This window comes from Meleagris gallopavo, chromosome 25, assembly GCF_000146605.3.
Source record: "Meleagris gallopavo isolate NT-WF06-2002-E0010 breed Aviagen turkey brand Nicholas breeding stock chromosome 25, Turkey_5.1, whole genome shotgun sequence".
In the NCBI taxonomy this organism is placed as follows: Eukaryota; Metazoa; Chordata; class Aves; order Galliformes; family Phasianidae; genus Meleagris; species Meleagris gallopavo.
The window spans coordinates 4,286,424-4,314,350 of record NC_015035.2 but is presented as its reverse complement, the minus strand read 5'-3'; the positions used below and the strand labels follow the sequence as shown (position 1 = coordinate 4,314,350).

The 27,927-nt window shown below is 47.4% G+C and overlaps 1 protein-coding gene across 5 annotated transcripts in view; it reads left to right on the top strand.

Annotated features, from left to right (window-relative positions):
- Positions 1–16,381, top strand: part of LOC100550717 (lethal(3)malignant brain tumor-like protein 4) — a 37,636-nt gene extending 21,255 nt beyond the window's left edge. For all 5 annotated transcript variants that reach the window (XM_019622825.2, XM_010723389.3, XM_019622826.2 and 2 more), the window contains 8 exons: positions 96–210; positions 326–425; positions 1,272–1,451; positions 2,824–2,955; positions 3,355–3,416; positions 5,155–5,321; positions 9,548–9,610; positions 12,847–16,381. In XM_019622825.2, the coding sequence (XP_019478370.1) occupies positions 96–210; positions 326–425; positions 1,272–1,451; positions 2,824–2,955; positions 3,355–3,416; positions 5,155–5,321; positions 9,548–9,610; positions 12,847–12,975 (948 nt within the window). In that variant the 3' untranslated portion in view covers positions 12,976–16,381. The remainder of the gene's footprint in view (positions 1–95; positions 211–325; positions 426–1,271; positions 1,452–2,823; positions 2,956–3,354; positions 3,417–5,154; positions 5,322–9,547; positions 9,611–12,846) is intronic.
- The last annotated feature ends 11,546 nt before the right edge of the window (positions 16,382–27,927 follow it).

The following is a 27,927-nucleotide window of genomic DNA, read 5'->3' as shown; positions in this document are numbered from 1 at the left end:
TCCAAGCTGAGCAAGGTGAAACAAAAGGGGAAGTTAAAATAACAGCTGAGTCATATCCTTAACTGTATCTCTCACTGAGACTGTGCTTCTTTTAGATACATTTCGATGGCTGGGACTGTAACTATGATTTCTGGGTCGATGCAGACAGCCCTGATGTTCATCCAGTGGGCTGGTGTGCAAAGACTGGACACGCTTTGCAAGTCCCTCTAGGTAATATAGATGATACCATATCATTGTCCATGAATAATTTTCCCAAAATGCAGCCTTCTCTTCAGAGGTAGGAAGTTTTTCACAAATCTCTTCACCTTTGTATTTTATTCTCCAGGTGCTGTTGATCCTGTGGGAACAGTGGGACAAACGTGTCCCACTCCAGGCTGTCATGGTATTGGTCATGTCAGGGGGCCACGATATGGAACACATTATACGTACGTATCTGAGATCTTATGAGGGTTCTGTCTGGGAGCATCTGAGTGTTGCCTGTAATAATAATGCAGCAACAAGCACCTGCACTGCACTGAAATTATCACAGGGTGTTCTGGAGACAGCTATTAGTGTAATTGCAGCTCCCTCTTGTGTCTAAATGAGCTGTTCCACCATAAATTTAGTTTATAGCAGTATGTTTGTTCCAACTGCAATACAACATAGCGTAGATTAATTCACTCCAATTTCTACATTGCAGCATCACTGAAGGAATTACTTACGTAAAATAATGTGCTCAAGAATATTGCAAGGCAATAGCTAAAGAGGAAGAGAGTGCTGGTGTATTACTAGAGCATAAGAGTGAGGAGAGAGCTCATGTTTAATGGTTTCTAAAACCACATTGGAGTCAGAGGGTTTTCTTCCTGGCTTTTGGGTGACAGGTTTACCTTTGGTTTCTTATGTGTTCTTGGAAAAGGAATGTTTTTCTTGATTAAACCACTTTACAGAGCAAGAAAACAATCTCAGATTGGAGGTCTGGGGTGTACTTAATGTGATAAAGAGCTTCAAACAGTTACTGTTTCATGAAATGTTGTTCAGGCAACACGGGAAGATCTCCTGTTATTCTCTAGGACGATTCTTCAAAAACATAAATTCGTTTTCAAGATGTACCATTTGCTCCTCTGCTTTCCCATACCTAAAACTGGGTAATAATGTCTCCATCTGGGTGAGTTTTAGGCCTCACTTTTCCTGGGTTTGTTAATGGTTGTATCTGCCTGAGGCTGCTAAGACTATGACTTAGGAACACAGGAACGTGCATCATAACCTCTCTCTCTTTTTTTTTCTTAACACAGGTTAGTTGGCTGCCCATATTCTGATGTGAACCTCAACAAAGAAAACGTGTTACAGGACCGCCTAGGTGGGGAGAGGCCTTCCCCCAGCAGCAGCCTGCAGAAAGCCAAGAGGCTGGAGACCCCTGCCCAAGTTCTGCTCAGAGCAGGAGAGTCTTCTCAGGAGGACTCTCCACAATCCAGGTGAGCTGAGCCCATTTCCCAGACACACACTGCAGAGCAATACCATTTTACAAGGCTGAAAAACACAGGAATTGGCAGAGAATCAGTAGTGCATTCAGTTCATCTTTCTGTAATATTGGCCCATGCTCCAGACACTCTTAACACAGAGCAGCGTGCTTTTATACCCTCATGTACCTTAATAGGTTTTTTGATTCCTTAATCCTGCTGCTCTGGTCACATTCCAACAAAGGAAATTGCATTCTGTCTCCATTAATTTTTTTTTTCTTGCTGTTTCAATTTAAAATATATTCTTTTTCTTCATTTCCTGTCCTAAAACTGTCAGGCAAGATTATTTTGCACTATTAAATCCTAACTGCAATCCACCTCAGCGCCGGTTGCATTACAGTGGTAGGTGTAATGACTCCATATGTATCACTTGGCAAATAAATTGAGCCCCTTCAGATATTTTATTTTCTTATAATAATTTTGGAATTGAGTATCATTGAGACAAACCAATTTTTTTGGCTTCTGGACTGCAGGAAGCAGTTAGTCTGTCATGGGACAAATCTGGACACAAAGGCTTTCATTATTGTCATTTCTAGGCTGTAGGAATTAAGTTTCACCACGGCAATCTCCAGTGCTACCTTTGGCCTCTTTTTGTGTATTAAGGCTTATATACATTTTAGGGTTTCTTTGCTTTGCTTAAATTTATGACATTTTGTATTTTATATATTTAATATATAATTTTATATTGTATATATGGTATATTTGTTCAGACAGAAGGAAGACTTCTCAGTCCCAAGGTGCATGTGGTCAAAGTTTGCTTCCTCTCATCCCAGTACCACGCAGGGGTCTCCTTTTGTTACTCTGGATAGCAAAATCGATTGCATTTCAATGGCAGCATTGCCATAACGTTCCCTTAAGAGTTTTCAGATTCTCCCAGAACCAATATCATTCTAAAACTGTATTATTTTTACATTCTTCTGGGCAGTTCATTTCCTGATAGTGGGAGGTTTGAATTCGTTATGCAGGTATTACAGCTTCCTGCTGCTCATCCTTCTTTGGGCGACTGTGTAGCAACAAACTCAGTCATGTAAGTTGTCTTAAATGTTATCCAGGGTTCATAAATCCTAAATCGGTTTCAGTGGGCTTCCTGTAGCTGCTGGGATTGCAGCCTTTGTCCACAGGGACTGATTATTTCATATAATGTCTCTGAATCTCTGCTAAAGAGCAAAAAAGCACTCTGGGCTGCAGCAGTAAGGATGCTAGGGGAGAGGAGAGCTTTCACCACTAGGTGGTACTTGTTACTCTCATTTTTGCCAGCTTTGCTCTCTTCTGGGGAAAGGAAACTGAGAATGTCAGCTTAGCTCCTATCATTTGTCTGTCTCTCCAGGAAATCTGCACAAGAGAGTGGAAAGTCCTGTCAAAGCAGCATTCAGAGTCCGTCAGAGCGGTCTGAAAGCAATGAAGCAAAAGACAGGGTAGAAGAGAAACCCTCTGGAAACATCAAAGCCAAACCCAAAAAGTAAATAAGATTTTTGTGATGTGTTTTTGTGGATTGATAGTTGTGTTTCTTGATGCTGCTGCGATATCTGAAATACAGGTGTTAATCAGGAGCTTAGAACAGCTCAGTTTGATTGGAGATATACAGCACAGGGTTTTAGAATTGCTTGTTAAGTCTTCTTTCCTCACACTAATTTGGGAGCTTTCTTTCCCACAGCAAACTCAGTTCTGAGTTGCAGGTATGAATTTAATACCACAGTTCTTAATTTAGAGAGGAGAAGCCAGGGACAAAGAAATTCTGTCGCCGATTGTAAGAGGGAGAATGTTCTGGTTCCTAAATACCCCATTGGTTGATCTGTATAGAGGAGCAGTTGCCCCAGTTTGTGTCATCATTTGAGATGTTTTGTAATTGATGTTTCAGGCTTGGATGCTCACATGCCTACATAAAGTTGCAGCTGGTGAAACAGGAAAACGACGGGAAAGGTTGGTTGGTTTTTATTTATTTGTGTGTGTGCATGTGCAAAATACCAGACCTGTGAGGATCATTTATAACTTAACAGATTTTTTGTTGCTGTTGATTCCACAATCAAGAGAATGCATGCTTGGAGATGATGATGGTGGTTGTCCTTCTTCCTTTGAAATGAGGAAGAAGGGTAAAATTGCCTAGAAGTGTAAGGTTTAATACCTTGTGAAGTTTTGTATTTATTAATTGAGAAGACAAGGTTTCACCATCTCCTGTAGCATTGCTTGTTCTCCTGAAGTGGCAGGGGGAGGCTGTTACCCCTTCCACGACCATTCTGCAGACACAACCCAAACCTATCAGGTGGTTGCTGAGTTCCATCAACTTCTTTCTGTAGGTATCCAGAAAAACAGTTAGAATCCTTTGGGGTGACTTTTGGAAGGTTCTCTTCAGGATGAAAAAGAAAAAACCAAATGGAAAAATAATGTCTTTTTATTCTGGTACTTGATAGGTTAAGTTTGAAGAGAAGCTTTCTGATATCACTTTAGCAAACCATATGCTTAACTTTCAGATTTACTATAAAAAGCCATTTCAGAGAATCAAGCTGACCAGGCTTTTAGGAGGATTTAACATGGTAATAGACTCCAATCAAAAATAGCTAAGCAGGCACAAACTGGGACAGGTGCCTGGCTTTTTTTTAATTCATTTTTACCTAGTGCTGACTTCTGCAGTTGGAGAAGTCTGCCAGCTCTGAGCTGCAGTTGCAGTTGGCAGGGAAAGCTGTCTGCTTTCCTGTCGCATTCACCTTAAGCAGAGTGATGAAAATCAGTGGAGAGAAATTCTGCAGTAATCCACTGACCTGTAATTTCATGATTGCACACAGCTTCCATCCCATTTGAAGAGCAATTCTTACTTAGGCTTTATATGTCTGTTTTTAACCCCTCACTCTGGTCTCATTATTAGCAATAGAGAACTATGTTTGATGGCATCCTACATTGCTTAGGGAGGTGGAGGTGAAGGTAAGATGACACAGCTGGAGACAGAAGAGTAACAGCTGTGTGCCAGGCCAGTCTCTGCCTCTACTGTGACCAAGCATAATGCTGGTTGTGAACCAGAGGAGTGTGTTCCATGTTATTTCCATCCTCTGCTTCACTTCCTGTTGTATAACTGGGCAAATCCCTGTAGGACCATGACTCTGCACTACTCAAGTGATCTCATCAGGGAGGGGTGATTTCTTTTCTCTCTCTCTCTTTTTTTTTTTTCCCCTCTTTGATTTTTAAAGCTTCCATCACTGGATGCACAAGGGAACTGATGTCTGGAGGTAACACGCAGCACTCCTGGCCTGGGAGTCTCCTGGGGAGGCAGTGAGCCCAGGCCATCAGCTGCACACATCTCACTCCTCGCAGGCTGCCAGCAGCTGGGGCAGTGCCATTAGTTTCCAGCCGAAGATGCTGTTCCCAGAACTCCTCCACCTTGTCAATGAAACGCTGCAAGCATCTTCTGTGTTAGCAGCGTGACATCATTTTCCTGGGAAGAAGCTAACAATATTATATCCAGCCTGGCAATCTTATCTTTTTTTTTTCTTTCTCTTTCTCAGGAGGGTGGGGGAGCATGCCCTGAGAACACACTGTGCCGTGCAGTAGCAGTGCCTTGCTATCTTGTGCCCTGCCTTGCTTTTCCCTCCAAACTGTGACCTTTCCTTCTCCTCCATAATTGCTCCTTCTTGAAAGCTTGCTCTGACTTGTCTCGTTTTCTTTACAGACCTCGATTTCAACCTCCAGCAGGCCCTCCACCAGTCCATCTTCATGCCTGCCCTGGACTCTAACCCCAGCCACCGCCTCCATCTCTGCTGGGAGCAGCACTGCAGGCTCTTGCCGGAGGTCTCGGGCCTCACAGCCAAACATGTGTCCAAGTGGACTGTGGAAGAGGTGAGTTTCCTGCTTCCTCTCTGCTCCTGGCTGCGGGGGGTCCCAGGGCCCCCCTTTTCTGGAGTGCTAATTGGAAAACACCTTTTTTTCTTCCTAGGTAGTGCTTTTTTGTTTGCTTTGCATATGCCATAGCTAACTCAGCTAAAAGTTATACCCAAGTCCCTTTATAAAGGAAGGATCTCTGTTAACCCTTTGGTGTCCATGCCTTACTTCTGTGAACGCAACTCTCTTTGTTTATTTTCCCCTTTATCTTTCAGTCCTCAGCCCTGAAGCACCATTCTTACATCAGACTTTGTTTCTCTCTGATCTCCCCCCCCTTCTCCTGTGACTTTGCTGCTGATTCACTTTTATATTGCAGATAATCCCAAACTGCACTGCATGCCTGCTCCTCCCGCATCTCCCTGCCTGTTTCCCTGGAACAAACTGCCCACAGCCTGACCTGATTTCTGGCAGAGGCAGCTGTGTGGCTGGGGATAAGACTGCAGTCCCAGCTCTTGAGATGTCTCCTGTAATTAGGTGGCATGTGAAAAAGCTGCTGTCTTTTGCGTGCTGAGTAGTTGTTGTTTTTTTTTTTCACTTGGTGCCTTGGGCGTAAATAATATTTGCATCTCCACTTGGGAAGTGATGACAATTCGGATCCTGGCACTTAATCACAGGCCATTTAATTCAAGAGAAGTGTGCTGTAATGTTGTGCTGACAAGATAGGAGATAATCTGCAAAGCAGGAGAAAGGTGCTGTTCTTCATGATACATAGAGGATTTTCAGAGGCTTTCAGAAAGTGCATCTTCCCTGAGTGCCTCTTTGTCAGGGAAACCAATCCTGACTTTGCTCTTGGTGCTGGAGGACTACTTGGAGTGTGGTGGGACTGATCCCAGGGACAGGAACCACAGCAAAAGGGAAGGGGATTGAATAATTAGTAGGGCTGTTTTTAAAAATGGTCCTTTTAATATTCCTTTCTTCCCTTTGTGTTTTAATGAAAATGAGCTTAAATTAAATTGCTTAGCAAGGAGAAAAAAATCCGAGAGATTTTCTATTTGTATCCTTCTTTAGAAAAAACTCCCATTGTTGTGTTGTTTTTTTTTCCCAAAAAGGTCTTTTAATAAATCAATAAAGACAGAAGCAGCTAATCCTCTGGCATGAAAACAATCAGAATCTCTTTCTTTTGGACAAAACATGGAGGTCGGTTCATGGAAGAACAGAGTCAGGATACAAGCCAATAAAATGTGTCCTTTACAGTTGACCTTTACAGCAACTGCTGGGTAAATTTAGCTAGGATATTAGTTTGATAACAGATTAATATAAGTAGCAACCACAGTGCACTCTGGATGTGGTGATTCAAAACCCAGAATACAGTGAGCTGCCTTGAACAACGAATGGAGTGTTGGCAACCAGTGGGAGTGTGAATGGAGTGTTTAAAAAGATCAGCTGCAGCACCACAGTGGACTGGCTGAAGTCATGATGGATTCTGTCTTGCATTTCAGTAAAGTGGATTGGTTTCAACAAATTGTGCTCTTTGTAGATTCCCATGGGAATCAATTTAGCTTCTGTCTGAGCACTTGGAGGATCACTTTGTGCAGGGCAGTGTAGCCACAAGCTCTGGAAGATGAATGCACTGGGACTTCATGAGTTCTAGTGAGTCCAAAGTAGGTTGGATCTGTCAGTATTTGGGCTCCTAAATCTTCCTACAGGGCAAACATTTGCCTATGGGTTGTACTTTGAACTGTGTTGCCCAGTGGAGCCCATTCTGTTGATCTGAAACAAGAGCAATGGGAGTGTTGTACTCTCCTTCAATTTGAGACTGAATAACTGCTTTTATAAAACCCACATTAAGGAAAAAATCTTGCTTTAATTCTTTGTTGGGTTGGGAGCAGCTTAAGGAGCAGCAACAGCAGCAATATTTGGAGGCCCTCAAGCTAAGAAACTCTTGGTAACACTGAGCAGTCAACAGGAGTAGTTACTGTAATGCAGCTTTGTTAGTTATTGAAAGCTTCCTATCTTTTTTCAAAGCACAGCAAGCAAAGGATCATGGAAGAACTTTAATAATGTGCCAGAGCTGAATTGTTCATTAGTTAATCCTGAGTCAGAGGGTGTTACTTTGTAGGGGGACTGTACCTGTGCTAATGGCTTGTGGGTTACTGCATAGCATCAGGGCTGCTATAGCTTGATACCACATGGGTGCTGGTGAGAGACTCCCAGCTTTTCCAGAAGGATACACTAATACTGTGCCCATTTCAATACATGTCATGAATCTAGGATTATCTTAGCACCTCTCTTGCATGGAGCTGTTAAAGGTGCTCTCAGAATTACACAGAGCAGTTTCTCTTCCCTCAACTAATGTGCAGTAAGGCACTGCCACCAGAGGGATTTGTGAGATTATCAGAGGAGACTTTTACTAGCAGAAACAAAAGGGAACTGTTGACCTCCTCGAAGGAAAGGCCCTGATCTGTCCCATCTCCCACCATCCCCATATCTCACCTTTCCCTGGGGGAAATGTTTCCCTGCCATCACTGTGAAGCTGCTTAAAGGTCCAGACAAGTTTGTCCAACTCGTCACACTGCTTGTTTTTGCTCACACCCTGAGATCCATCTCTCCTGCATGCTTATCTTGCATCCTCCTCCTCCTTTTGTTATCTCAGTTTCTGGCAAGCCCCAGGACTCTGTTTGTTTAAAAGACCATTGCTGTGGAGCAGGGAGCTGGCTGTGTACATGCAAGTGACTTCTGGTGGAGATCAAAGGCCATCACACCATCCATGACAGTGGCCAGCAGCAGATGTCCAGGGAAGGAGAGAAGAGCAAGGCAAGCTCAGAGCTTTCCCTGAGATCTCTGCCAGCCTGTGAGTGCCACAGGCCCTGAGGGACATTCGCTGCCTTGCTCTCAAGGGTCCAACTGCCACTTAACATTCTGGAAGATAGCAGCCCTGCAGAAGTATTTCAGTTGTTTTTTTTTATCATAAGGAGATACAGGGAAAGTATTCTTTTGTTATTTGTTTGCAGTAGGAGATTGCACTTCTGCTTTGGAATCAGTGCATGATGGAGCTGTGGATTTTAGGGGTTCTTTTTAGGATGGAGCTTTCCTTCCTGGCATGGTGTAAACGTGAAACACAAGATGAGAGAAGCGTTCTGCTCTCAGATTGCATAACAGAAGCAGCAGGAGTCAGTGATGCTCACCAAAAAGCAGCTCTGCCAGGACAGAGCGCAGCTGGGGGCAAGCTGAGAGCTTGCTGCTGTGCTCAGAAGGACCCAGGTCAGCAATGGGATCAGCTGGAGACACAGTGATGTGATTTAGGGGGGAGCTTGACGATTGTGATTTAAAGGGAAGCTCATCTTTGACAGCGACCCCCTCTCCCCAAACTGTTTGTCTGTTTGTGTTTATGGAAGAAATGTCACATCTGTAATAACTCAAGTGAATATGCTTCATGAAACAGAGCTGTTCCTGCAAGGGAGCATCCAATTAGCATGAAACGTTTGATCTGATTATGCCTCAATATACAAATCTTCTGTGAACCAGTGAAGCTGCAGATGGAGAAGACAATATGTATTAAGTCATCCTTCACTGCATTCAGGATTGCTGCTTGCACTATGTAGTGTTATATAATATAATCCAAGGCTTGCTTGCATGTCTCAGAGGAGATTATTCCAAATGTTAACAGATTTCCTGCTTAGAAAGGTTTTCCCTAATATGAAATGTAAAATTAACTGGTTTAATCGTGTTGGTTCTGTGGATCCTCTGCATCCACCATGCATTAAATAAAACCACAACTTCTTTCTCTCCTTGCTTTTCTGCCTTCTGTGTGTTAATAAACCAGGAGTACTCATTTGGTTGATTTATATCATCTCTGAAAAGGATGTCACGATGGGAAATCGTCTAAATCCTTCTTTTTAGTTTTATTTTCTGACAAAACTGTAGAGGAAGGAAACTTGTGGAGGGTTGTAAAATAATATATGACTGTATACAGTTTTTAATGAGTGATGTTTTTAAGCAGTGGAGAAGCTGAACTCTTAGAGAAGTGGTCAAATAGCAATATGGGAAGTACAATTTGTGACCAGAATAAGCTTTACAGGCATGTTGTAGCAACACCCCATTGTTAATTCTTGTATATAACCTTAATTAGCAGGAGAGTTTTAAGTATTAAAGTTACAAAAATTCTTGCATACAGAAATAAGATGCTTGGTACTTGATCATCATTCTAATCATCCTTGTTTCTCTTCTTGTAAATCTGATTGTAGGTGGTAAACTTTATCCAGCGTTTACCTGGTTGCAAAGAACAAGCAGCTGTGTTCAGGGAGGAGGTAAGTCAGGTCTGCCCCAATCCTGTGCTGTGAGCTGGGTGGTTTTGTACCCCTGCTGCTCTGCAGTTACAGTGCTGACTGCACAGACATGCTCAGCTTTGTCATTAGCCTGTAGCATTTAGGAGACAGCTTCAGCTCTGAGCTGAATCCCAGTGTGGTTAATTGCATTCTGCTGCTTTAAATTTCCCCTCCCGTTCCAATCACTGAGCTTATGCTTAACATCCTGTCTTGGACTATTGTCTGGTGTTTTTGGCATCACTATAAAGATGTCCTGTTGGAATGGCACAGCACAGATCTCATCTGCTCCCTCTAACAAGAACATATGCCTGCTTCTCTTGGGCAGGCTGGCAGTCAGAGAGCTTCTTAGGAATCCCTGGCTTCTCCTGGGGACCACAGAGGGAGCAGGAGGGGCACCTGTCCTTGAACAAGCAATTGCTGGGGAGTCAGAGCATCTCCTGCTGCAGCACATCCTGTCACTGCCCTGTGCTGGGCTCTGTTCCCTGGCTATGGTGCATTCCCCATGGCTTCTCAAAAAATCCCAGCAGTGCAGGATGTGGCTGCCCTGTTCTTTTTCACTGATCCTGTGACGCTTAGACTCTGTTGAGAGCTTTGGCTTCCAGTTACGTCGCAGGGATGGTTTGGAGGTTCTTTATAAGCCCGTGATTAATTTGCACAGACGTGCCTCCTCTTCTGCTGCTCTGATTCTAAGAGCTTGAGGGAAGGGACTGGACCTTCCCTGCATTCTGCAAGGCACTTAGTGCACCCTGTGTGCTGAGGAGGAGCACTGCGTAGTGGAGTGGCTGCAGAGGACAGGTTTGTAATAGATGACTGCTCCCCAGAGCTGGCTTTCTTTCAGGATGAATCAGGCTGGAGTGCATTTTATGGGATTTACGTCCCTGTATTTTGCTTTCCCTTATTTTAAAACACACGCACAAAATAAAAAGCAAAATAAATTGATGTTTGTTCACAGTGTAGCAATGTGGTGGAATACCATTTAAATGAATGCAGTGGGAATGATGAAATTTCTTCCAGTAAAGCAGTCCTTCAGCATAGCTGGGTGTAAAAGATGCTTCCTGATTTCTAACAAAGATGAGTTCAGAGGTGAGGGCTTGGTGAGGTGTAAGTCTACTAATGGATCCAACCATTTACAATTTGTTTTCTTTCTTCTAGTAATAATTGAAATGGATCCTGAACACAGTGGCTGTTTTCTAGTTCAGAGAGCAGCACAGCCACGTTCTATTTTAATATCTTCTGCAGTCTCAAAGTGTGGTTCTGTGTGCCAAACAAGAGAGGCTTGGATTGTTTTTCAGGTTTGTGCTGGAACTAAACTGTCAGTGTAAATTTAAAACCCTTTTAGCAGTTTGGCTCTGGCCAAAATTCAGGTGTGAGCGACAGCACTGCTGGGCTTCACCAGGGTTGTCCATTACTGTAATCAGGCCTTTGAGTGCTCTCCGTTCAGGAGAAATAAATCCCTTGCAGACTCCTGTTGGCAGGAGGGAGGAGGATGAGTTCCTGCTTACGTTACAAATGAAGAGAACAAATTGTGCACAGAATTTGAAAAACCATCCAAATAAGATGGAACAAAAACCACAGGCAGTGATACTGCACTCATTTCTAGGACCAGCTCAGGGAAGGTCTGTTTAAAACAAACATCGTTGAGGCGATGCAGTGAAAGTGAAATAATGATAATATTGGACTCAAAAGCATTTTAAAGCATTAGATTGTTTTTTCAGCAGTTTTCTCCTTCTCTTGACTCTTTATTTAGTTTAAGCAGCAGTCCATTTATTTCAAGCTATTTTTACCATGGGCCTTGCAGCAGTGTTGACTCAAAGCAGCTTGCAGGTAGGATTCAATGAAATGTGGCTGGAAGCCTTGCTGTTCCCAGTGTGCAGACTGAGAAGTAAAAGAACTTTACTTGCTCTGCAGTCTCCGTGAGCTTAGAGAGGGGCAGCCCGAATTCCTGCCTCCCAGCTCTTTGCCTTATTGCTGTTTGTCCAAGGTTATTAAGTGTATCCTTTTCTACCAGTTGTTGACACTGAGAATTCCAGTTAGGAAAAGTGCAGGGACAGAAGGATTGTTGTTCTGGTTAGGCCCAGTGTCTGGCATTGTCCGCTGGGCTGGTGAGCATCAAGTGAGAGGAGGAGATGCTGTCAGTCTCTGTAAATGCACTTTAATGGAATAACTTAGACATGTACTGTTTGCCTGTGTCCATTAATCTTTGGCTGCTTCTCTGCAGCATTTGGGGTTTATATTAATTATATCCGTTGTCTCTGCGGATGCTTTTGTGAACCAAACTACATTTTTAACCTCTTCTTAAAATCATACTTTGTTACTCTCTGCTACCTAGAGCTCCACTTGTTTTCACGTGGTAATACAGTTTTAGATTGCTTGCTTTGAATCTGCTTGCATGTCTCCTTGCTGACGGATTAGGAGAGTATGTGTGTAAATCCAGGCAGATTCCATGGCTTTATTATGCCCTGTTTTATATAACACACCATCTCCTTTACCTTGTTCTGAACAAGCCCATTTAGTGCCATTGAAAGCTATTTCATAAAAGCCTCCTGCCACTCCTTTAAATGGAGGCCAAGTGTCTGTGGGCAGAGTGCTAGTTCTGAGAGCAGCCAGATGTTCACACCTGTCCAGTTCTTCTCATCTTGCAAAGTTTCTAGCAAAGCTGACCAAAGAAGCAGCAAAGCTTCACACTTCACCTTGAGCTGCTTAACAGGAGTCTGAGAAGCTGTGCAATGACAGTATGTAATGAGTGTGCTAGGAAATGGTGATGTGGTGCTTCTAATTGCTGTAGATGAGTGTAATGCATTAATTCTTGGATAGCTGCCTCCTGAAGGCTTGCATTTCCTGATCTAATTTTTTGCCACAGATTGGGACTAGGCTGTGGGATTTTTGACAGTTGTTGGCTTTTTATGGTAAGTATCCTTATAGTGAATAGAAAGTCAAGTGGACGAGCCTCATCCTCATTATTTCCCAGTGAGTTTTGTCCACATTCTGACTTTTCAGGCTTCAGGGGAAGGCCTGAGACCCCTGGGAAGGGCAGCGTGCTTGGGAATCGCAGGCTGGTGTGGGTGCCAACATCAGAGGGAAGATTAAGGTTTCCATCCTCAGGGCTGTGTCTGTATTTTCATTCCTCAGTACACTGTTTAACTGAACAGCCAGAAGTAAGAATCCTGCTTCTTTCTTCATTGTAATTTTTATCTCCTATTGTGTTTTTACACCTCTAGCAGATAGATGGTGAGGCCTTCCTGCTCCTGAACCAGAATGACTTGGTTAAAATACTCAATATCAAGCTGGGTCCTGCCCTGAAGGTTTACAATGCCATTCTCATGCTCAAGTCTGCAGAAGAAGAGTGAGAAGAGCCCTTCCCTCGAGCCCAGGAGGAACTGACAGGGAGGCAGATCTTCACTGAGAGCATTACAGCATGCCCACGAGGCAGGCTGCGACTCAGATATATTTTAAGTAGAACTTATTAAAAAATATTTTTAGGACATAAAAATCCTGCCACAGTCTGGAATATGGGGCAGCTTCACTTCCAAGAAGAGGTTATTATATTTTGTAATTGAATTTGGTTTTGATATATCAATCTCTTTTTGAGATCTAGAAGAAACCTCCGGTTATAAGGGGAATCCAGGGTAACAGTGGTGGAGCTGCAATAGCAAGAGGACAGATATGAGTACAAAGTCTGCTGTGTCCCATGAGAGTGCCTGAAAGAGACTGAGTTATCACCAGCATGTTTAACAGATGTATGTATGAAAGCTCTGAAGAGGAGAGAGTAAGAAAATGGGTGAGCTTCAGAGCAGCTCCTCTGTATCCTTCAACGCTGTGATTCGGGAGCTGACCTTCCCACAACTGATTCTGAAGTTCCAGTTTCTCGTGCTGATCCTGGTTGTTCTAAACCCCTTGTTGGCTACTGGGCTGCTTCCACCACAACTGAATTGCACCATGGGCAAAGAGTTTCCATCAGTGGTGGCTCTGATAACAAGCAAACCGTTGTCATTTGTGCTGCCAGGCAGTTGGAGGAAGGCCCTGTTCGGATAGATTTTGGGTAGGCAAAGATCTCTCCTGCAGTTATCTCCCACAGCACCCAAATATTCTATCTCTTTTTTCTCCCATCAGTGCTTTTGGGCAACTGCTGTCTGGACTATGATCATCTTATGGCAAAATAACACAGTCAGGAGCACCTGGTAGTGTGATGAGTTTGTCCAAGCTGCCTTCACAGCCAACCAAATGCTAGGAATGGGAGCTGAAAACCCCACAGTGGACAGCGTATGCATACAGGTGCACGCAGAGTTCCTACAAACAATTTCCTTTTATTTTCAAACCTCTTCAAAACCTGTGAACACTTCAGTGCTTCGGCATATTCAGCCTCCAGGTGGACGTTGGTCCTCAGCATCTCTGGCAGTGAGGTGGGAAGAGCACATGGGCAGGTTTGCCTGGAGGGGGATCAGTCTGAACAGCCAGCAAAGCAAGCTGAGAACTGCTTCTCAAAAGAGATTTGCTGGTCTGTGTCAGGGAGAAAGCAAAGCTTGTGGCTCTGTTCCTACATGTGCAGGTGGCAACCCGTGCTTACATGGCAGAGGTGTATGCTGGTATTTCTGCTGTGCTGGAATTGAGTGTGCTTCTGTGAACATGTAGCAGATCCTGATCTCTCCATGTCCTTCCCAGTTCCTGAGAAGGTCCTCGTAACATTCTTAAGGTAGTAAGTTTCTTAAAAGTGTAAATAGAGCGGAATCCACACTGCTGAATGCGTTTGGTCCTGGATTCGTTGTAGATAGAGCAATTTATCTCCATACCTTCTATTTTCATATAAAACGTTAAGGATTTTTAGCCTTCCCCTGCGAAGACATGGGAGTGGTGGGGTATTTTGTAGCTGAAAGTATCAGCCATGCAACTGCAGGGGAGTCTTGTATTCTAATGCAGCGACAGGGATGAGACAACATCAGTTTATTTAACTGAATTTATGGTGTGATAACCAGGATCACCATTCCTTTGTCCCACTCTGTGCATCCCAGATCTCTGTGAAGCCTTGAGTGGCACATCCTGGGCTCTGACACAGCTCACCTTCCAGGCAAAGCAGAGCTGTTTTGTGACAGCTGGAGCAGAGGATTGTTAGCTGGCCTGTTCTGCTCCTGGCTAAATAACCTCAGCCCTTCTGTGCTCTGTTTTTCCTCCTCTGTAGCAGCCAGCCAGCTGGAATGTGTGCAGTTCTACCTTGTTCTTGTTTGCAGTCAGCATGTCCTGCTGAATCTTCTGTTTCACCTCTTTCCTTTGGGAAACTGCATTGAGGGACAGCAGATTGCTTCCAGCAATAAAACTAAATGTAATATTATTTCATCTCCTTTACTATATATAGACAGAGGATGAAGAGAATTGGTGAAGCAAGCAATGAGATTCTAGTCACTGAAATTACTCAAACAGAAGAGAGATCTTAAATCCTAGAGGCTTCCAAGCCAGCTGGATCAGGGCTGAAAATGTGTACTTGGAGTTTGTTCAGTGACAGCAGTAGTAGTGCTCTGAGCGAGGAGGAAGAAGGAAACCTTTTAGGGATAGAAGGAGGAGGAATGTGTGCTTCTTGTGCCTTTTTTTGTAATCCAGTAATTGTCTTTGCAGAGCAAGCAAGAATGTGCACTCATCTATTGCTGGGTCTCTTTCCAAATATAGCTAGATTCTCATAAAATCAGACAACTTCACACTGCTGCAGCGACAAAAAGATTCCCAGTGTCTTCATGGGCACACAGAAAATTCCTTAATTCTTCTAAGACTAAGAAAAACCAGAACAAGTCCTCTTTGAGCCCAGCTTTGCTCCTTGCCTTAGGAACTCAGTGCCTGCTGACGGCATCTCGCTTGCATCAGGGAGCTCTGCTTTCGTGTGCAGCCCAGCAGCTTGCTTCTGTAGCCAGGCTCTGCCTTTTCTCAGCCCTGATCACGCTCTGTGCCTAAGCAAAGGGTCTGCAGATGCCTCTGATTGCATAACGCCTTGTTGTCTAATTTGAAACACGCACTTTGAAGCAGAAAGCCAGAAGTTGTAGCTCTGTGTTGCGCGAAGCTGAAGCTGGTTAATGCCAACCTGGTTGAGGAGGCTCTCAGTCTGCAAAGCACAAAACCTGCTGCTGTCCCAGCTGAACCCAGCAATCACTTGGAAGTGCATTACTTGAAGCCACCCAGGGCTGTGACAGCTTCCCAAGGCCCAGCAGTGCCATCGAGAGCTCTGCTGTCTCAGTGGAAACGGATCTTATTTCCTGAGCGTGTTTCGGAGATCCAAGATGACCAAATGGTTCTCCTTTCTTCTGCTGTTAACTGCACTGTTAAAATCTTTTCTTGTGATCCCCTGTGTAATCCAGGAGGAGCAGATTTCAGCTCTGGGTAACGCATTAAAGTCGGACAGAAATGCTCAGCGCTGCTCATCACAAAGTTCTCCGACCAAAGGAAAGATTCTCAACCCAGGGGATAAGCGAGTTCAGCTGTGGAAGATTTCCTGCCTACTACTTTCATGCCCTGCGTGGGGATTTATGCCACAGAAAGCTTTAAAGTTTCTGACATTCTCTCTGTCATGTGCTAAGGGCTTATTTTTGAGATTCCTATTACGTGAACTGGAAATGTGCACAGGGAAGGGAGCGCACACCCGTCGTCTCCGTTCAGCCTCAGAAATGTTTGCCTGCATTAAAGCAAACAAATACTTGAGCTTTCTGCCACTAGCTGTGATGCTGCACTCCACCACTGCTTTCTCCTGGAAATGAGAATAAAATTAATATAAGTTCAGACCTGACTTGTTCTTCCTGAGCTCTGGGCTGGGTTCTGCTCCTGTCTCTTCTCCTCCTCCTCCTCCCAGAACGCAGAGGTTTCCATCTCTCATCTCTTTAACCAGGCAGAGCAAAGCACTGTGTCTGTGCTCTCCTTGATTTGCACACAGCCTTGGCCAGCATCACAGCTGAGGCTGTGCCTAATCCCCAAATTCCTTCCTGTCCTGTGCTGACAACATTTTAATCCCTCACGGTTTTCTGTTGCAAACCATCCCAGGACCGTGCTATCCTAAAGCTGCTCCCAACCCTGAGTGCTTAACTAAAATTAGCAAGTTGTTATCAGTGTGAATCAATGTTAAACCTTTGGGGGCTTTGTGCCTCTTCCACCTTCCTGCTGTCCCACATCCACGGTGGTTAACTTGCCTGCTTGTTGATTTCTGCTTTAATTGCAGTTAGCTGACTAATTGCAAATTGCTGTGCTGGTGGCTGGTTTCCTGCCCCCCAAATCAGGTGGTGGAAGCACTGACCCTGATGGTCAGACAGCTGTGTGCAGAGCAGCCCTGACACAGTGATGGTTCCTGGTGCCCCATTGAGCAGAAGGAGGTGAGGACACAGACCCACAGCGCTGCAGCCTGAGATTAGCAGACCTTTCCAAACTAAAAATATTGGAGAGCTGGCATCCAGCCATAATTTCTAAACTATCCTTCATCAGGGTAAACATTTGCTCTCACTGGTTTTCCTTTCCAAGTTTTTTTTTTTTTTTTTTTTTTTTTTGTTTGCTTCTATTTAAACCCAGCTTGTTTGCTTTTGTTACCGTGTTCGGGTTCCCAGTCTGCTTAGCTTGGATGTTTGTTGTGTGCTCAGTAACACTGAGTTTTGCTTTTCCAAACTCTGTTAGTCACTCTTGGGTTCTGCTGGAATGCGTGCTTGTCTGTCTCACTGCTTTTGATACCTGAATTCCTCCATGGAAGCCGAAGGGTTGGGAGTTTTATGTTTTGTTTTGTTTTGTTTTTTAACCAAGATTTTGATAGGGAAGTCTTAACAGAGCGGTGTGCATTAACCACCCCAATGGCTGATTACATTTGCGGGTTGTTCTGCTCAGTCAGATGTGGGGTTTTTTTTGTTCTGAGCTGTGTTTCTCGTTAGGCAGCCAAACCTGTTTGTTCTCTGGATGCTGGAGTTGTCCTGCAGGCAGCCCCTGCCCTCGTGGGATCTGAGCATCCATGGGAAGGTTTCGAGGTGTCTCCAGGCTATAAATTGAAGACAGCTGCCCTGAAAGGGATGTGCTGCCCTTCTCTCATCAGTACCATGCGGCCCTTTGAGCCCACCACCCTTCCTAGCTGCCCTGAGCCCTGCGGCTGTGACTGAGTGCATTTTCACACTGTTTGCACTGTTTGCTGGTGGGCAGCTCAGCCTGCCTCTGCCCTCCTGGCACAGCCCTGCCCTGGGAGGAGCTCTGTGATGCCCAGCTCTGCAGCAAGGTAAGTCCTGCAACCTTCGCTTGCCATTTCTCTGCTGGAAGTGCACTTTTCCCATAGGTGAAGGTGTGACCTGCAGTCTGTGCTGTGCTGGTGAGTTGTTAAGAGTTCATCTTCGAGCTGCTCCTTTCTTGTTACGCCAGTGTTAACGTTTGCAAAGGAGCAAATGTGGCTGATGTGGGTTGAGCCAGCAGTGGGGAAAAGGAACATCCTACTGACCTGAGCTCTGCACAGCTCCTGCACACTGTGAGTCCTGCTCCTCTGCCTCCCTTAAAGGGTTTGTGCTCTGAGCAGGCGTCCTGACTGATGTAGTGTGCAGCCTTTGGAATGCTAGGTTGGCTTCCTCCCATGTAGGTGGCTTTAACCTCAGGTGCCAGGGCTGTTTGCTCCGTTCTTGAACCATGAGCATCAGTGCCCACTGGGCTGGGTTCTGCTCCTGTCCATGGTGGGATGAGGCAAAGCAGGACAGCAGCAGATCGGTGATGTAAGGTGTGAGTGATGTGAGCTGCTCACTTCTGGCATTGATTGCATTGAATAGACTCGTGCTGGAGTTGCCTGTATTGCTTATTTGAGAGCACCGGCTCTTTCCTCCCCACACATGCCCATAGAGCTGGGTGGATTCAGCCTCTCGACCCAAGGCAGCTCTCTGCTGTGTATTCCTGCACTCCTTCCTCATTTGGCCACTGGTCCTTCCCCACGTGTTGGTTGGCTCTGTTGTTTATTGGCTTTGCATGTCACTTCCCCTAATATTTTCTCACATCCTTGCTGCCATGTGCATCTTTAGCTTACTAGTTTTTCCCCCAATTCTTTCTTCTCTGCACATAGTCGACCATCCCGACACTTTTCATGTAAGCAAGATATTTTTTCCTGTTTGGAGACGCACACGTTTGCTGCTGGAGCATTTCCAGCCATTCCTTGGGCGTTGTGCTGAGGACTTCTGCACAGAGGGTTTCAATGCACCGCCAGGAGCTCCACGTCCCCTGCAGACCTGAGCAGCTCCTGTTCAGGCTGTGTGCCTCCAAACCCAATTTCATGCCATTGCCGGGCTCAGACTGATGTTTTTTGGTGCCCTTTTGCAGCATCACTGATTACAGAAGTTGCCCCATGTGCAAAGTGCCAGCTGCTCCTGCAGCCCCGAGCGGCGTTTCTGCCTCTCCATAGGCACACAGGGATGTGCTCTGCGTTGTGTTATCTCTGACAGGAGCACAGGAAGCTGTGCTGTGTCTCCGTGTTACCAAGCAGGACCACACAAATATTCAATGAGTCTCCCTGGATGGTTTTCACACTGCCTCAAACTCCTCTCTCTTACGGGTGGGATTGAAAAAGACCAGAGGAGAGGCTGTGATGTAAACCCCCTCTTAGAGGCACATCTCTGCTGCTGCCCGTTGGCTGGGGAAGGCCTTGCTCTCTGTTTTCAATGCAGAATGCCCTAAGCATCTTCATTTAAGAGCCAGCACAAAATTAGAAGGTTTTCTTTTTTTTCTCCCTTTCTCCCTCCATGAAACAGATTTATTTTTCCTTTGGCTCGCACTGTGCACCACGTGCAGAAAGAATGCACCTAATGAGTGGCTGGAGCTCAGCAGCAGAGGAGGGGGTCTGGGGGGGAACCAGAGGTTCCTGCCTCCCCTTGCACAGCTGGAGGGGCAGATCTGCTCGTGTTGGAGCAACGCACTGCAGCCTCAGGTGCTGATGGATGGTGATGGGTGCCAATGGGTGCCCGAGGATGTGGCACTCTGCTCCTCCTTTATATAACTTGCCATTGTTGGAGCTTTCTACACCATTCTTGGGGTTCCACAGTGGTCTGGGTGATGGGAAAAGGACTAATGACACCTTCATTAACAGAGCACGTTGGCTTTGGGTCAGAGCTCCATTCTATGCTATCAGTTTTGGTGCGAGACGTGTTTTATATCCAGGCGGTTTCTCTTATAAAGCGTGCATGAGGACTTTATGTAAGCAGGGCAGGGAGCAAGCTCTGTGTTTTAATCTTGCGCAATTATCTCTGTGCCAGAGCAGCCAAAGCTTTCCTCTTGCCCTGAAACCAGTGCTTGTTCACATCTAGTTACAATCAGTGACATGAAGCACCCGGAGCGATGCGCCCTGCGTGATGCTGCTGCATCCAGAACTCGTGGAAAATCTTCATGAAGTTGGATGTGGAGCTTCTGGTGATGGAGCTGTTTTCTTTGAGGTGAGGGGGAAAATAGAGAGTTTTTGGCTGCACAGAAGGTGATAAAAGCTGCCCTGGTTGTATGCAAAGAGTTGTAGTGGTAACCAGGAGGAGTGTAATGTACCAATGTGCTAAAAAATTTACCAAATAAGAACTGAATCTCCAGCAGGCTGGAGGCTCTTCAGCACAGCAGGAGCCACTCCTCAGCATTTTCTCTCATCCAGAAGTTGTGGTTCCCAATGCACATGGGTGCAGCTGGAGCTGGGTGGGTGCGACCCCCACCTCCCATCAGCTCTGCACCCATGGGTGGGCCTGTGAGATCTCTGCTGAAGCACCCAGAGGAGCTGGGGGGTAGGAGGGGGGGGCTGTGGTGTCATCCTTAGGGCTGGCAGAATATTGGGGTGGTGGTAAATTAGCAGTGGAGGTGATGCTGGGTGTGCTCGGGGTGCCTTGGGACCCAGCAGAGCTCCGCCAGGGCAGTAGCATCTGCATCCCTTTAAGGAGCCACGTCTGGTTAAGATCATCTGCTGCTTCCGCCCCAGAAAGATTTAGAATAAGAGACCTCCCCTTCAAAGAGGTGGCTTTGTTTAGCAGTAAAATTGATGAATTGCTGGAAGGGATAAAGAAAACAAAGCCTCGTTGATCCTGTGGGGTGAGCCCTGTAGAGGCAGAGAAGCGGCATCTTCATCTCCTGCTGCCTCCCAGCAGCATCCTCCCAGGGCACAGCCAGATCCCTTTGGGCCAGAAGGGCTCCTGCCCAGTTTCAGGAGGTGGAGAAATGGTGGCGATAGAAAACATCCCACAAAGGGCTTTGGGGGACTTGAGAGCCTTTCATTCTGAGCCTTTCTTGGGGGAGAGTGCTGCGTGGGGATGGTGAGTGCCATCCGAATGGGTGCAGGCGTAGAGCTGTCTGCTGCATGGAACACCAGCTGCTGATAAGGATGAGAGCTGTGTCCTGAGCCTGCTCCCACCAAAAGCCATTGCTTTCTGCTTCCATACCCAACCCCCACACCCAAATGGCAGCTCAGGTTCAGCAGGACTCGTGGAACCACTGCTTGAGCCCTGGGCAGGATGTTAATTATTTCCATGCCTATTAGAGCTGCATGTGTAATTGCTCTGATGCCCATTAGCAAGTTTCTCTCCTGCATGGCCCCCCTCATTCCCCTAATTGTTATCCAGACACTGCTGCTCCGAACACTGATCCAAGTTTTCTGCTTAATGTGGTGTCAAACCTCTTCGCTCATCAGATCGTCCTCTCCTTCTGGACCACTCAGGGATGGTAGGAAACCCATTTTGCAGCAGTTAATGCCAGAAGAGCTTGCACTGCTGCCATGGAAGAAACCCAGTCTTCTTGAGCCTGTTGATTTATTTCTTCAGCAGAAAATCATCCCGAATTTCATATCACTTCTGTAAGACAGAGCTGGAGATCCCTCTCGTTACTGGAGTATTTCTTCCCAGGAGTCACCGCTCTCATTGCGTGGATTCCCCACCTCCCCTTTGGATCTGCATATCTCCTCCCATACCTCCTCCCATATTTCTTGACTTTTTACCCTCTTTTCAGCCCCCCATCATTGCTTCCATCTTCTCGTGGTTGAGATCTCCTGAATGGAGGACATGGAGAAGCATTGCTCTGGATGTGCTCCAGCAGCAGGGACGATGCTGCTCTTCCTTCACTACAGCTTCCAGAGATGCTTCTACCACCCAGCTTGACTCCTTGACACCTTTCAGCTAATGATCACACTCAAGTGTGCCTGCAAATATAATCAGTGGTAAATGCACATATAGAGTCATGCTGGGGAGGAGAAGAGGTGCTGCTTAGCAGCTCCTGCAAAGCATCGGCGTTCTTCAGGCTATCAGCCCTTGGGGAATGGCAGCACATGCAGTATTCAGCGGGACGTGGGAATCAACAGGGGCAGAACCATAAATATCTCCAGGAGAAGTCAGCGATGGGGATGGCAAAGCTGGAAACGATCGGCGTGGAGAGCTGCCCCTGGGAGCTGTGGCTGGAGAGCCGTGCTTAATTCCCTCAGTTTACCATGGGGGAAGGCCCCAGTGTGTGCTCACACCGTGAGGGGCTCTGGGGAAGGTTCCCAAGCCCCAAAATGCTGCTTAGGGCTGAGGAGGGGATGGGTGAGCTGTGCTCGTGGCCGTGCTGCAGAGGAGCAGCCCCCTGCGTACCTAATCTCATTACAGTATTTTCCATCACACCACAACGCCGACATAATTACTACAGGATTTTCCATTAGCCAGGCCCTGACTGAAAACTTACTCGGGGGGAAACAGTGTCAGGTTGCACACGTGGAAGTTATCCCTTTTTTTTTCTTCCCCAGGACCCCCCAAGTTTGTGCTCATTTCCAATGGTGTGCTCAGCTCTGCGCTGCTGCCCCTCCTCTGCTCAGCCTTCAGGTGACCACAAAACATCTCCATTCCCCAAACCAGCGTGGTGTAATCGTCTCCAAAGGGATTAGTGACGGTGCTTCTCACGGCTGTCATTGCCTTTATGCAGGCTGTCACCATCCCGGGACTCTCAGAGCAGTGCTTTGGCTCTCATACCTGGCTGAGTTGTGGCTGCCAGCTCTGTTCATCTGAGCTGTGTGAAGTGGCAGACAGATTGCATTACTCTCTAAGCGTGTGCAGCTCTTCCAAAATCCATCTCTGTGCTCAGTGTGGTGCTCCCTACAAGCTGGCAGTGCTGATGTCCCACAGCAGCCCAGGGACCTTCACCAGGCACTGCCCATGCAGCTCCTCTGTTGCTTTTCTGGATAAGAATGGCTCAAGTTGAGGCTTGATAGGAAGGAAAAGCATTGATTGCAGCTTCTGGTTTTGTGCTTTGACTGTTGTTCCATCAGCTGTGGATCTGCCTGGTTTCATCTAGGAAAAGGTGTATTGAAGGTACCTGCCTGTTGCTGATAGATATTTCTGCTGAGGTCGCAGTGCAGACTCTCATCACATCTATGGCAGGGAAGTGCAATGAAGAGTTCTTCATTCAGCCCATAAGAATTCTATATTTGCATTTATCAGCCAGGGCAGCTCTGTTTGAGAGTGGCATTGTGAGGATGCAGGGCTGACCGGCAGAGTGGCTCAGTGGTGAGATATTTGCAGCAAGAAGGAGCATCCAGAGACAGCGACAGGGAGAGAGGGAAGAGGGGTTTTGCATCCTGGGATGGGGCACGTGTGGCTGGGGCAGGACCCAGCCCTGCTCACAGTCCCCAGCAGATTCCCCCAGCAGCACGAGGCACCAGAGAAGCCTCCAGCCCCGCTCTTCCCATGTCCTGCCTCGGCTGCTCTCCCTCTGCTTGCATCATGGAAACAAATCTCTCCTCCACCCGTTGTCTGGCACAGCCCCATGCAGCCGCTCGCTGGCTCTGCTCCTCCCCTGCCCTCTTCCTTCTCTTGATGCTGCATCCCTAAAGGAGGAGAGGAGTGATGGAGCTTCCACCTCTTCTTCCTTCCTTCCCTGCCATTGCCAGCGAGAACTGATTAAAGCAGCCGAAGCTCAGCCCTTCCCTGCTTCCCTTTTAATTTCAGCCCCCTGGCAAGAAGGGACATGATAAAATGTGAGATTAAATGCCTAATACCAAGGATTTGGGATTACTGAGGCTGGGCTGGATGCTTTGAGAGAGAGACGTCTTGGTTAGAGGGCAGTTTCTGCTGGCTGCTCCTTCCCATGCCTCCTCTTCTTGCTCTGCTCCTGAGAGCTGTATGGTGGGTGGATGTGCCATGGAAAGGATGGGCTCCCACATTCCTGCCCCAGGGCGCGCAGGGATGAGGTTTCTGGGTTTGTAGGTAGCGGCATCAAACGATCTCTACCTCAACCCAAGAATAAATCGCCCTGAAATCCCACTGCTCCATATTCAGTCCCGGAGGATTTCAGGCTCTGATGGCTGCGAAGTTGCTGCTGATTTATTAATGGCCACTTCCCACACATTAGCTCTAACAGCTCCATCCTCGTGCAGCAGCACGCCCCGCTCCCTGCCCACCATCGGCTGCCAAGGTCAGGCACGGGGAGATGCCAGAGCCCAACTGTTTCCTGGAAATAGGTTTCTAGATTTCCATCCCCACAACTGGCCCTTTGGAACAGCAGGCGGACACCAGGAGCTCATTGTGTCTTTTCCATGCGCTTCTGCCCAATTCCTGCCCAACCCTGGGGCCACAACTCCCTGCCTGTGCCCTGAATGTTGTTTAGGAACATCGGAGAGATGCTGAGATGTGGCTGATGGGTCGAGGAGGGGATAAAGGCAGGGTCAGCACTGAGACACAGCTCAGCATCCTCTGACCTCACTGCAACAACAACTGCAGAGCACAGAAGGAGGCGGCGGTGCAGCTTCGGGGTCCCCTGCAGTGCTGGGCAGCTCTCTGCATCCTTCTGCTGTGCTGTGCCCATCCCAGCTGCCAACACATCAGAGCCGAGGCCGACCCTGCGGCGTCTGAGGGAGGAGGAGACGAATGGAAATGACAATTGTCTTCCCACAATGGCTGCGTGGAGCTGGAGCAGTTATGGCTCGATTCTAAATGAAGCGGCAATCTCCGAATATTGCCTTTCTGTGAAATATTCCATCCCAGCTTCAGCTGAAGCACTTTGCTTCTGCTTTTATTTTTGTTACCTCGACATTAGCAAGCGCTAATGCTTGGTAATTTAGAACATAACCTAAATGCCAAACCAAAACGTTCTGATGAGTTTGCTGAGAAGTTCGGCGCTTCTCCGAAACCTCCGTCTGCCCCGATGTGCACTTTGGGATGGAGAGGGTCTGGGGATGATTTTCTCTCCGTTGTTCCCTCCTACACCGGGAGCTGTGCCCACATCCCATGTGAGCCAGCAGCCAAAGCAATGCGCAGCCCCAGCACTGGGACAGCAGGAATGTAAGTGCAACCACTGTGTTCTCCCTCATAAATATTTCCTGCACAGCACGTGCACCTGGGTGCACTCTTGTGAACCTTTAGCTGCGTAAAGCTCAGCAGAACCACGCTGTGCCTGAGGTTGTTTGGGTGTTTGGGAGGAAGGAAACCATTCCCAGAGCTGTGCACGGGATGGAGTGCTGCAATGGGCAGCATTGCTTTACATGGCAGTGGAGCAGGGAGCCCGTAAATCAGCACTGTGTGGTACCACTGGGGGTGAGAACACGGGGCGGCGTGGGGCAGCGTTGGCAAAACAGTGTTGTAAATCACAGGGAGATGAGGCCTGGAGTTTAAGCTTGGGAACGTATTGAATTGGCTCTGATCGTTTTGTAAATTTGGTGGACTTTTTTAACCTTCAAAGATATACCAGTTTTCTTATATGTGAAACGATGGCATTTCCAGGGTTCAGATCTTCAAACTTTTCCAAGTTCTCACTGAAAAATTGGGGATAATTTGTTTTCCAGAGACACAGAGATAACGAGACTATTTGCAGAGCACAGGGTAGGGGTTTGTGTGCCTGTTTGCATTTGCAGCCACCAGAACAGCTGTAACCCCCATATAAATGGAGCCACCTCTGTAGCTGACGGTGCAGTTCTTATCCCCGTGCACTGGGAATCCAGCACTGTGTTTGCAGGTGTGTACCACAAAATACATCTGGAAGGGCTATGGGAAGGCACAGGTTCCCTCCTCTGCCTTGGAGTTGCTCCTAATGCCTTCCCCAGGTCTCCCCACAGTCACAGAATCCCACCCTGGTAGCAGATGGGAGTCTGGATTCTCCCCCAGGCTTCCAGCCATGAAATTCCCTGCCTCCCCACAAAGTGTGGCATCCACAGCCAGGGCTGCAGCAGTGAGTACTGCCCATCACCAGCCATGTTCTGCTCTTTGCAGCCAACCAGCAGGGAGTGCATCTTTCTGTGCCTCAGTTTCCCCATTGCTCGGTGTGTCCACATTGTGCTCAATGCATCCTTGTGGCTCCAAGCCTGGGCTTGGCCATGGGATGGGTGCTGCTGTGCAGTGCAGAGGTGCTGTCCTCATCCCATCCCATCCCATCCCATCCCATCCCATCCCATCCCATCCCATCCATTGAGTCAGGGAGCAATGAACAGCCCCAGCTCCTCTCTCCCCTCTCTGCTCACAGGGAGGGCTCTGCAGCCTCAGAACTCGGTGCCAGATCCCTCTCCAACAGCTGTATGTTCTCCAGCATGAGTCATCCCACCCTGAGCTCTCAGCCTCTCCATAACAACATTCCTTCTTTCTGATCTAAGATCCTGGCTGTGATCAGTCTCTGTCTCCTTCTCCTTCCTCTGGCCATTCGGTTCCTGTGCCCAACCAAGGCAGCACAGAGCCAGGATGCTGTGCCAGGACCACCAGCCCCCAGCACCTGAAAAAAGGCTGCAGTTCCCTTTCCCTCTCCTATATCAAGAGCAAGGCGCCTGATTACCATGAGATCTATGTTTTATTTCCCCTCTCAGACAGTAACCTTGATTTACTTTTCTTATTGTCTTTTTGCTGTTCCTCCCCATTTCTGTAGCAGTGCTCCAAGCTCTGGTCCTGCTCATCTCCCACCCCACAGCGAACTCCTCCCCGAGATCCTTCCTCTCTATTCCTGGTGCCCCTTTGCCCCCTCTGCATTACTTTCTCCTCTGCTCTCCACTCCTCCGGGTGTTATATCACTTTCTGTGAGAAGAAGGAGGTGTTGAGACAAGGGAAACACTCACCTCCAGTATCCTCTGTGCCTGCTTCCCCCATCCTCAGTCATGTTCATGGTGTTAATGACACTTGGGGTGTCAGGGGGTGATCTGGATTTGGAATATTGCAGTGGAGCAGGCTCCAGTGCTCCGGTTGGGAGGGATGGAGCAATGTGCCTCTCTGTCAGCTCGTGCTCCTGGAGCTGAGCTCTCATCGCTTCCAGCTCCAGTTCCTTGGCTGGCTCCACCTGGCACAGGTACAGCCTGGGGATGGAAGTCAAATTTTGCTCAAAAGCATTAATTTCTCCTGGATCAATGAGAGCCCGGATATTTTCCTGTGATAGGAAAGGGAGAACAGGCTGTAATTCTCCCTGGAATGCTGCAGTAGTGGGGTGCAGGATGAGCTCCCCAGCTCAGTGGGACACCTGTAAACTTGCAGCTGCAGCCCCATCCCAGCCCTCCCTGCTCCAGTTTCTCTGGTGCTGTTTCACCCAAGCATCACAGCAGGGCTGGGAAGGACATCACCAGCTCCTCAGCATAGCCCAGAGTGGGGGTTCTCTTCCTCTTGTCGTTGGGTCCCGGGGTGATGTTCCCCCGCAGGAGATGGCTGCACATCCTGAGAACTCTAAAACCCTTTGCTGGGCAATGCAATAAAACCAAGTGGATGGAGTTTGCATTTGTTTACAGGCCATGGGATGCTGCTGGTGGCTCAAAGTCACACAGGGAAGAACCGTGGAGCTGTATTTTGTGGAGTAAGCAGGGATCTCATTTGATGCTCTTAGTTTTATCCCAACCATGGTGAAGAAGGGGAGTGCGAGTTGGGTATGTTTGCATTAAACCCTGACAAATGCAAATGGCACCGGAGCAGAAAGGAGCCGAATCTCTGTGGCACTGGTTGGTGTGTGGTGTTGGTGTGTGTGGGTGACACCGGGTGCGTGGCTTGAAGCAGTGCCTGCAGGGGGATGGCTGGAAAGTGAACTTCGAGCGGTGCTTTTATTCCAACAGATGTGCTCTGCAACTGCATGGTTGGAAGGGAGAAAGCAAAGCGTCCTGTAGACCCAATTCCCAGCGCAGGCAGACTCGACAGGGCCGGGACTTTGTGCGTCTCGTGGGATGCGAGCAGGACGAGGGGCTCCTTCCCGGGGCTCGCTCTTCTTTGGCTCCCATCCTGTGGACCTGGGGTCCGCGCTGCTGGACGGAGGTCGCGAAATCCCCCCGGTGCCGCAGCGGAGCTGCGCGAAGCGCCCGCAACTTTTCGTTCCCCTCCGGTCGGGTCGGGGCACGGCTTCTTCTCGCTCTTCCCTCCGCCCTCCTCCTCCTCCTCCTCCTCCTCCCTGGC